At 31.1% G+C, this 11,714-nt stretch overlaps 1 protein-coding gene across 1 annotated transcript; it reads left to right on the top strand.

The window, feature by feature from the left end:
• The first annotated feature begins 7,006 nt into the window (after positions 1 to 7,006).
• On the top strand, positions 7,007 to 8,339 carry LOC111392604 (AT-hook motif nuclear-localized protein 20-like). Its single transcript, XM_023017964.1, has 3 exons — positions 7,007 to 7,233; positions 7,418 to 7,563; positions 7,702 to 8,339. The coding sequence occupies exon 3, from the start codon at positions 7,791 to 7,793 to the stop codon at positions 8,337 to 8,339; it is 549 nt and encodes a 182-aa protein (XP_022873732.1). The 5' UTR covers positions 7,007 to 7,233; positions 7,418 to 7,563; positions 7,702 to 7,790.
• Positions 8,340 to 11,714: the final 3,375 nt, after the last annotated feature.

The following is an 11,714-nucleotide window of genomic DNA, read 5'->3' as shown; positions in this document are numbered from 1 at the left end:
TCCGAAAGCATATTGTTTAAAGCTGCCCAATCATATTCGTACATCCGACGTTTTTAATGTCAAACATTTGGTGCCATTTCATGGTGATAATTCTGATGATGACGTTATTCCTCTGCCAGATTCAAGGGCGAATTTTTCTCAACCAGGAGCGAATGATGTGGTCCAAAAGGAATTGGACTTTATGGCAAAGTGGGACCGACGCAAGAAAAAATAATTTGGAGGAAATTTGGAGTTGTCCGTTTTTAACGAATTTGTAGTCTAATTCGGTTGAAAACGGGCTGAAAAGTTAAACTCAAAGGCTTTGCGTTTGATGTAGGACCAATTTCGGGCAAATTCCTTCGTTTAGGCCTTTTTTCCTTTTTTGGTAATTCTTACTTTGGGTATATCTCAATCAAATAAATTCGAATTTACATTCCATTTGTTGGAGAGTAATCCCGAAGATTAGGATAATTTCCGTTATTATCTTGATTTTTTCCATTTTTGGAAAAAAAATCTTTTATTATTATTATTTAATTTTTGAATTTTCTAGGTTTTGCTATAAATATGTTGTAAGCCTCTTGAGGCCGCAGATTGATTTGAATTAAATAAAACTTTTCATGAGTTTTCTTCTTTGTGAGATTTGTTCATCTTCCCTATAACTTTCGCTACATCAGTAAGTTAGGTCACACAAGAGCTTGGTGTCATAAACTCTTAAGAATGAACAAAAGTCAAGACATTGCTAGCCATGTTAGGTTCATAACAAATCAGGTTAGTCACTTGATGAAGATGATGACACAATTGACTAGAAGGACCACCACTTCTAGGAAAGTTTGGGTTAAGAAGAGTGATGTCACTGATTATAATCAACAATTGAATTGTCATATGGTGCTCGCTCTAGACATATTTCTGAAAATAAAGCCTTATTTTCTACTTTTGATGGTTGGAAAGGCGAAACCATTAACTTTAGAGATGGTACTACTGCACTTATTCTTGGTAAATGTATTATGTTCAAGGTTTAAAATCTAACTTGTTATAGATCAGTCAAAATTGTGACGCAGATTATTTTTATCTCGAAAAGGTATATTATCTACGATTCAAATTGAAACATAATCATGAAAGGAGGAAGAACATCTAACAATTGTTATGGGGTTTTTCCAAATTCTAATGTGTGTGTTGTAATGCCAAAATTGATATGACTAAACTTTAGTATTAAAGACTTGGTCATATAAATTATAAAAGTCTATCTAGGTGAATGAAATTGTAGATGGTCTTCCTAAACTTGCAAAGGTTAATGAGTTGTTTGTAGAACATGTCAACAAGGGAAGCAATTAAGTGTTAAGTCATAAGCAGATTTCTAATATCTTTCAAAAAGACTTTTAGAACTACTTCATATGGATTTAATGAGACCATCTAGGATAGAAAGTCTAGGTGGTAAACGTCACATTTTGGTTGTGGTAGATGACTAGTCTAGGTTTGTACACCCATTTTTGTCACCCTTGTTGACACCCCCAGTGTTGTCAAAAAATCATTGACGGCAATATTTTCACTGTGCAATAAGAGAATGTCATGTAGTATTTTGTCAATTAAAGAGTACAACAAATGTACAGCAAGCATGAATGAAATTTTTTATGTTCAACATTGTAGTATTTGGTTTTATATCCATATTAATTATATGTGTAGTATACAGATAAATATAAATAGGCTAATATTGAAGCAAGGAAAAAAACTGGGTTGATGCCTTTCAAATTTTTGGGTTTGAACGCAAGAGTTGTTCTAAATGACATTGGAATTTGTGTGGGTTGAACTCAAGACAAGTCTTTTTATAGTCTTTTCCTTAATCTGTGGGTATGTGCAACATCTTAGTTTGTCTAATATATTCATGTGCTGCGGTAGCCTCTACTATTTATCAACTATTTAGCACCATTCAATCTAAATGGTACTAATGTCAAATTTATTAACTTATTTAATTGTACTTTTTATTGAGTCTACCACGTAACACCATCTAACCTAATGTTGAATATATATATTGTTTATTGATGCTTTTCATTGTCATTATTGGTTGTATGCTTACCTTACACCAAAAATGTTTGTTCTGTCTCTCTCTCTCTCTCTAAAGTGCACGTTTTGATGTGGAATGTCATATGAACACAAAAATACTATTTTATAAGCGGATATTTGACATAAGGTCCAAATGAAATGTTTGGGTGAATTCTTGAGCATAACATTGAGAAATTGGATATAATTAGGTCTTTCAAATCAACTATAATTTTTTTTTAAAAAAATTTAAAAAATCCTAAATTACGTAATTCATAACTTCAAATCAAGAAATATAATCTAGTATAATATTTTCATATTTATTCAATCTTATGACTCTTGTCATTTCATCATAACATACTAAAAAATATAAAATTTGTATGGTGCTGAGAAATATAAAATTTGTATGGCGCTGAGTTTGAGTCTGATCTGATTAAAACTCATCAAATGTTCTACACAATATTAATAAAAAAATGAAACTATGAAAAGAATGGAAGTTCTTGTTCAATGACATAATGAAACAGTCTTGAACATTTTTATTCTTTATAAGGTTAGTTAACTCATTAAAAAAGTGATCACAACCCGTTCCGTTATCACTGTTATTAAAATGTCAGTTGACTAACAAGAAATATTTTAGGGGTTAAGGTTTTATGGGTGTCATTTCAATTAAACCAGTAGACATCATTATTTATATTTATTTTATTGCTCTTATGTTGCTAGGGGGTTCTTTCTTTCTTTTTTCTTTAACTTAAAAAGAGAAATTGCCATTCACATAGTCGGATCTATTAAAATTAAGTTCGTTTAAAATTGAAAATTATCAAAGCTTGAGTTACTATCAAACCCATTCCAAATTTTTCTTCTTAAAATAGATATTAATTCATTTGTACCATTCAAAGATTTTTTTTCATCTACTTTTCTATATTTTAAAATTTAAATTGCAGTTAAAATTTTATTTTCAAAAATAATAAATAACAGTAAAGAAGGAAATAGAAATCCCTACTGTAGCCACTCCAAATCCATAAGTGGGGATTCGGCAGGGGAGGGCTGCCATAGCCCAGTCCATTGCCATCAATGTGGTGGAATTTCTTTGGTTTCGTGATATTGAAACTAAGCTAAGTTGTTAGTTATTATAAGCAACGGGCCGGACAGGTTCGGACCGTTACTAAAATCCTCGTTTTGTCAAATATCTTTGAAAATCGGAGTGGGAAATATTCATATATGTTGGTAGTCGAACTGCTAATCACTTTGATTTAAATTGAGCTTCCACAATTTTAACTAAAAGAGTGTTTTGTAAAGTGACACTTTACTAATGGAAGGAGTCAACTGGATTGTGACACGTTCTGATCTCTTGGCCGTTAGATCTGATTCTAGATCATTTTATGTATTTAACCCTAAATGGTTTGGGTGGCTGTTGGCTTTTCATTTTTTACTCCATTCGGCTTCTCGAGTTTGAGGGTTTTTTGAGTCGCCTCTCTTTCTCTCTCGATGAATCTCTCATTTTGGCTCTATTTTTGAGTGATTTTCAGAACTCTTTCTTGAGTTATTCCAGAATATGTTATAGATCTCTAAGCTACTGAACTGCCATGTTGAGTTTATGGAAACCTGAGTGGTTTCATGTGGTGTGCAGTCGGGTTTGATGAAATCTTGGTGATTTCTTGTGTTTCCTGTGTAGAATAGCTTACATATTGTATAATGACTTGTGAAGTCATGTGATTCTTGAATGTTAGTACCTGTGACTTAAGTGTCTGAGTGATCTGTTCGTGGTTTCTTCGTGAACCATGGTCTGCCTTGGTGAATCTTTATGAGATAAGTCTTTATGACTTGTATATTATAATATTCTGGAAATATTGTATACTTACTGCCTGATTTTGGGGGCTTTATAGTGCAACCAGGCTAAATCCATTGATAGTGGATGCTCAACAGGGGATTAGGTACTTGTGCTGAACCTCTGGGGCTTCGACTGAAAAAAATTATCGTGATCATTATTTTTGCACTTTTATTTTCTGCATTTCTTGGTTCAGTTTCTATGAATGTTGGTTAATCTTGAGTGTCTCGACATTTCAATATATATTTCTTTTTATTAAGGAAGATAGTCGGCTCACTACTAACTATTTCAAGGTTGTTGAAGTGACTAATCCTTTGAAATTATGAAGGAACTATTTGTGTCAATGGATTAGTTCGATCCAAAATTTGAGATAAGGGGTGTAGAACGGGAGGATGAGGGTAAGAATCTTTAACTTTTTTACCCATTCTAGATATTGATATGTACTCCGAATTTATCCCACTATCAGTTGAAAAGACATCCTATCATCACAATATAAAGGGGTACTTTCGTGGTGAATTGTAATGGGAATTAAAAAAAATCTCCATTTACTGCTTCATAAGATTAATTGATCATTTTTTAAATACGATTTAATTTAATTTGGAAAATATAAAACAAAAAAAAATGTGTGGAGTTGGGGATTTCAAGGCGATGATCATGTTTTTTTGTCCTCGCTGTATTAGAGGCTAGGCAATACTGTGATGGTGAGATGAAAATTTTTACCAACCTATAGTATATCCTTATCTATGTCCCAATGACAAGGTATACATGAAATGATGAGTTTAAAATTGTAAGAACCTTAGTTATGTGCAAAGTGATAAATGTAAGTTTCACTCTATCTTGAAGATTTCAGGACAAGGATCATGTTTTCCGTAACCACTTCATTAGGGGTGAACAATACTGTGCAATGCAAGACAAATTTTTTTACCATCCCTAATGTTGATAAGATTCCTTTTACATGTCCTAATCTGCGCATATGTGTCAAAAGTGCCCTTGTGCTAGTTATTTTATTCGAGTTTTTATAGTGTTTGAAGAACAACGTTGAGCTTGAAGACATTTGGACCTCTACGAGTTCTGGGGCTATTTTGTGCGTGGAAGATTTTATAAATTAAAACACTCAAATATGAAGGCCAAAGTCTACATGAAAAGGAGAGGAACACATAATTTTAATTCGGATAACTCACGAGAACAGTCACGGATTTTGGAGAACTTAACAAAGTAGAATTATCATGTTTAATTACGATTATCATCTTTTGACTTTAAATATAAATTAATGAAGTGTTTTTGTTATTGATTTTAATGATTTCAGCCAATAGTTGACTGGAGAACCGTATTGAGACTATACGTGTTTACTCTTGCTAACAAAAATCGTGAATTTGGCCAATTGAGATCTATAGTTTGTGTGATTTTTTGTAAATTTCCATAGAAATTAATTCCATTTCGTATAACGTAGTTCATATAGAGGTATATTAGATTCATATACTAAAATAGTTTTGATTCTACGAGTAGATGATTATGAAATTAATTATGGATATTCAATTTATTGCATCACGTTAGTCTGATGATTTTACATTGCAGTAAAACATATCTTAAAACCATCTCAAATTCAATATTTCAAATAAAGTTAATTGGTACACGATAAATTAATAATTCCTCTCCTAATTATCTAATAAACCATGGTTGTTATTCGAAAGTCTATAATAAAACAAACATTAGTAATTAATTCAAGGTCATTGACTTACTTCTGTTTGTCTAATCAACTTATAATTAATTATTACATCAAAACAAGAAATTGGAAATATATATATATATATATATATATATATATATATATATATATCAAGTTTGAATTGCCTCTTTCATTTTAACTACAGTCAAATTTGAACAATTGTATCTCTCAAAGAAAAGAAAAAAAGTACAATTCTATAATATGATGATTAAAGCTAAGTAAATCGTATTTATTTAAAATGGAATTTGGGTGGAAAAAAAATAAATTCCAGGGAATTGAATTACCTAAAAATTGTTTTCCTGGGAATTGTAAATTATTATGTTTAATTGGTATAATTTTTCACGTGGAAAATGTTGAAGTAAAAGTATTTTTTTTTGTGTTCGTTTGGCTTTGTTTTACATGAAAATTGTCAATTTAAGGGATATCCACTTCTACCATTGTTCCTAGAATTTGTTTCCATTACTCAAAAAAACAAAAATCAAAAAACCATCTATATTTTTGTGTTCGTTTGGCTTTGTTTTATATGAAAATTGTCAATTTCAGGTATATCCTCTTTTACAATTGTTCCTAAAATTTGTTCTCATTGCCAACAATTAAAAAAAAAAGTGGAAAATCAAAAACCACCAACCCCTAGGAAAATAAAAGGTGGAAAATCATGTTTTAAAGTGTTGTACCTAGAATTACATGGAAAATGAATTCTCTGAAAAAATTTGTCAATCAAACAGGTCAAAAGTGAAAGTTGGAATTCGAATACCAAGTTCCATGAAAAATTTGGCGAATCAAACGGAGCCTTAGTGAAATAATGTAATATTGGATTCTCTAATTTTTTTTTCTTTTCTGATTCTGTGCATTAGCATAACATAGCATAGTTAGTATGCTTAAGACAAGACTGTTAATATTGAAGAAGTGAAAATTAAATTAACTCATTCGAGTATATATTAATTGTATCTAGTTTAGTCCATACATGCTATCTCGAATTTGCAGTCAACAAACTATGGTCCGGTTTGAACCCCATTTTTCTTTAGGAAAATAGATATTGGAATGATGATTTTTTGGAGACTATGTCGTTAAAGAATAGAAAATATTTTAGGTTTACATGTAAAATTATTTTATGGAAAATGTGATTGAGAATAAAAAATGAATTTTGGAAAAATGGATTCAAACATTCGCTATATTTTTAACACTTTGGTATGTCATTATTTGCAAATGGAATGAAGTCGACATATAATTTGACATCCCGATATATTAAATCTTATCGTCTTCTCAATAAAGTTAATATACCAATTGATAAAAATGTATTGAGAGAACAATTGGTAAGATGGCCGATTCACGATCAAAGACTTCAGGTACTTATCAAAATGAAACGCGTGAAAATAAATATATATACATATAATAATATAATAATGTGCAATATAGGTCCGCCCTCCGTTCAATATGTCGGAACACGAGACAGCGACGTGCTCTCCACCTGCCCGTTAGCACGCGACCCCACCACTCGAAACCCTAATTTTCTCAGAGAATAACCAAGAAAGAAAGAGAGAGTGTGTGAGTACAGTAGTATAAAGAACAGAAAAATGTTAGCTTCCCAATTCACTGCATGATGAGCGTATCAGAACATAGGAAAAGATGGAGGTTTTACAATTAAATGTTCCAGTAGTAACTTTTACTGGTAATTAATAGTTTTTCAATCTTTGCCTGCTTTATTCCATTATCCTTTGTGTTTATTACCTGATTCTGTTTATTGGGTTTAATTTGCCTTCAACTTAGATTTCTGTATGCCATAATCTCTCTCTTTCTCTCTCTCTCTCTCTCTCTCTCTCTCTCTCTCTCTCCCGATTTCTCCTGGGTAAAAGAATTTGATATTAGGTCCGTGAGGCTGAGGGTACAATGAATCCGTTGACTTTCAAACGGGTTGCCCTTTCAGATCGATACAACTCTTTGAGCTAGGTTCAAGACTTACTTCTTATCAGGGGCGATAGATTTTATTCTACTGATAAAGGTGAAATTATAAATTTTTTATCTTTCTATAAATCTATATATGATCTTTAATCAAACATGTGTACAGATCTTAGACTGTAGTGAATTTCATGTCCTAAATCAGAAAAAGACTGATATTAGGGTTTGAAATTTGTTGTAGTAATCAAGAAAGTTAAAGGAGGCAAAGGTCAATCATCAAGATCTGTGTTTCTTCATTAATTTCCAGCTGAATTGATCCAAATTTCAGCCATGGCTAATCCGTGGTGGACAGGACAGGTTGGGTTAACGGGGTTTGAACCGGGGTCTCTGATGAAAAAAAGTGAAAGAGAATTATTCATCAATGAACGAAGTGGAGGAAGTAGCAGCAGAGGCGAAGAAGAGAGAGACACAGGAGACGAGCCTAACGAGGGTGCTGTAGAGGTTGGTACTCGTAGACCTCGAGGCCGACCAGCTGGATCGAAGAACAAGCCAAAGCCACCAATATTTGTCACCCGAGATAGCCCAAACGCGCTGCGCAGCCACGTCATGGAGGTGGCTGGTGGAGCAGATGTGGCGAAAAGCATAGCCCAATTCTCTAGAAGGCACCAACGAGGCGTGTGTGTATTGAGTGGAAGTGGATCAGTAGCCAATGTCACAATCAAACAGCCGACTGAGCCAGGTGCCGCGGTGGCTCTCCCTGGAAGGTTTGAAATTCTATCACTAACCGGGGCTTTCCTCCCAGGCCCAGCGCCGCAAGGAGCCACTGGTTTGAAGGTGTACCTAATAATAACTAATGATTACAAGATTCATGTGATTTAACAAAGCCTTTGAGTAGATTATTTTGTCCCATAGATTAATTTTTGTATCCATCTTGTGATTGTGCACAATAAATAATGCTATGGTGATACGTTTTTATTATCAATGACACATAAAAAGAATAAAATAAAATAAAATAAATAGAAGCACAAATATTTTCGATTATTATATCCAATACAATTTAATATTGCATATGAAATATGCACTTAGCGTTTTATCATAAATACAAATATGGAAGAGAGACTAGTCATAAAGTAATATACACATCCACACACGGTATGTGGGAATGAAAAATAATTTCAATCGATCATTGAAAGGAAAATGAGATTCCGAATGTATATGGCTTCACTTCTACTTTATAATTATTTGGTGCAATTTTAGGAATAAGAGAAATATTGTTCAGCATATGATCAAATTGTTGACAAAAAGGGATTGAGTTGTAAATAAAGTGGTTACATATAATGCGAGTTCGCATTGTGACATTGTGTTCCTCAAGGATATCCAATAAAGTTGAAACAATATAAAGAAACTTGTCATGGACTTTGTACAAGGTTGAAATGAACAAGATAAATATATTAAAATTTAGAATTGCCTTTTAACTCATATACTTTCAAATAAGAAATACATATAGGATCTTTCGCGTATTTGCCTGCCGCGATTTGAAGTGTTGGTTGGGAGAAGAGGGCATTTTCATTGTGAATATCTGCATTTTGTTATGCATACTAAGTATGTGTGTGTATATATATATGCACAAGAAGAAAATTTAATCAATTAAGTAAATTTATTAAATAAAACAATTAAATAATTTACTAGTATAGCTTTTATAGAACCTTGCACTTAAACTGACAAAAGTTTTTTACTCCGACATAGTCTAATTTTTTCCATTTTATGTCATATATTTAGGATATTTAAGTGTTATTTTATTTATCTGTGTTTAGTATGATTTAAAATTTTAATTAATATAACTTGAAATTCAATTTTCATTCTCCAAAAATTTAATTTTTATTTAAATGCTTACTTTTTAGGTAATTTATGATGCATTTATTAATTTATTAAGTATAAGAACTTTTTTATGGAAAACGTCAATATCATAAATAGAAAGTAAAGTAGATGGTTATCCGTCACATAAGCGACACAGCTATTACTACTACCATAACAAATTTGTGTCTTTGGCAACTAGTTTGATAAAATTTGTCGTTCATATTACTCTACTTCAAATCTTTCCATCGCTCATTTTTTGTTTTCTAGTAGCATTGAAAGTTTTGTAATTTGACTTCAAAAATTAAAATAATTCATGTTACACACACATGAAATTGTCAGGACTTTTAGGGATTTTATTTAATAAAGCATAGTATGATGTCTTGCAACTAGTTTGATAAAATTTGTCGTTCATATTACTCTACTTCAAATCTTTCCATCGCTCATTTTTTGTTTTCTAGTAGCATTGAAAGTTTTGTAATTTGACTTCAAAAATTAAAATAATTCATGTTACACACACATGAAATTGTCAGGACTTTTAGGGATTTTATTTAATAAAGCATAGTATGATGTCTTTATTAATTAAATCATTTAATAACTATTTTATTTTAATTTCTTTCTCCCAAGAGACCTCAAATATGTGCAACCTTTGTCATAGAAATCACTGCGGAAAGGGTTACTAATTTTTTGGAACAAACCGTGTGTACAATTGGAAATTCTGTTGTTGAACATTTCTGGCTTCGTAAATTTTAAATCTTTCATGTTGTGTTTATAAATGTTTTGAGTCTGATTTTGATCTTTGAGTTAAGAAACAATAAGTATTCTCTAACAATATTTTAATCTATTTGAGTTAGTTATATAAGTGATTAAAATGAATACTTTGATCCAATCAACAATGTCAGATATTAATGATTATACTACTTATCTGAACAAAAAATGAGCCACGGAGCAAATTTCATGGGATAGAGTAGTGATGGCAAAAAAAATCCGTCCCGTTCCGCCCCGACGGGACCTTGCTCCAAATGGGTTGGCGGGGCGGGGCAGGACAAAGGAAAAAAATTAAAAAATAATTTAAAAATAATTTTATTTCCAGACAATTCACCCATTAAAACTTATTTTGAATTTGTGTTTTATTCTCTAATAATAACATAACTCGAAACTTTGAAAATATAAAAAAAATAAACGTGGCAAAAAGTTGCCTAGTCCTCGCCCGGCCCCACCCCGTTGCCTAGAGCCCTTGTTTCCACTTATTTTTTGGCCATATTCCATACTTTAGGCTTGCAAATTGGCACTTTATCATTCTGGCTATATTAATTGTTATTTGTTTACTGCAACAATAAGTCATTCCAAGTTAGATTAATATAAGATATTTGTTTAGATTGTTATTATTATTTAGCGCCGGTTTGATTTCCATTATTTGAAAAAAAAAATACATTTTTAAACAGTATTTTGACATTATTTTAATCACACATTTTTAATAAAATAATATTACACGTAAATCTAAAAATTTTCATTATTTTTTTACCACACATTTCAAATCAATGCATTGTTCAAAAATTCATTCTTCTCAAAAGAATTGCGCTTAAACAAGGGTTTATTTAAAGGAGTAAGCTGGTGTTCTTTATTTTCCTTTAAATTAAAGTTGGAATTAAGGTTCATAGTCATTTAGTTGTTATCCAATTTCTCCCAATTGATTAATCCATCTTGATATTCATACGTGAATCAACGCTAGTGAATTATGATCTTGTTTCTCACGCTACCCGACTACATCAAAATTATGTATAATGATCAGTGTTCTATAAAATAAAATAAATAAATAAAAACGCATAGACACGAGATGTTGGAAAACGCATTGCCTTAGCAGTAAGCACGAATTAAGTGGGCAATTGCTAAGTAGGCCGCTGAATGTCCAGGCACGCTATATTTTTCTTTTTTAAAAAACCTTTTATTTGACTTTAGGCATTTATTTGGCTTTTGTTTTAAATTTTTAGATAACTCTATCTGTACAGAAGTTAAAATTAATTTTATCTGATAAAATTTAAGCTACAATGATATCTAAATTATGTAATTATGATTTTGAGACCTATCATATTGTTGGAAACTTCGAAAATAAATATGAAATTTCAATAAATATTTTAAGTAGGACTTGTTTAGTTGGAAGTTGAAATTATGAAAAATGGTCTAACTTTTGCAATTCGCATGAAAATTGTATAATTGATTAATTATAGAAATTATGACATAAATATAATATTTTATAATTTTAGATATTTGGTTTTTATTATTTTAATTATTAAATGATTATTAAGATTATTAGGTGTTTAAAATAATAATAATAATAATAATAATAATAATAATAATAATAATAATAATAATAATAATAATAATAATAATAATAATAAT

Source organism: Olea europaea, chromosome 4 (genome assembly GCF_002742605.1).
Source record: "Olea europaea var. sylvestris chromosome 4, O_europaea_v1, whole genome shotgun sequence".
Taxonomy (NCBI): Eukaryota; Viridiplantae; Streptophyta; class Magnoliopsida; order Lamiales; family Oleaceae; genus Olea; species Olea europaea.
The sequence above is the reverse complement of the archived record's forward strand: the minus strand, read 5'-3'. Positions and strand labels throughout refer to the sequence as shown.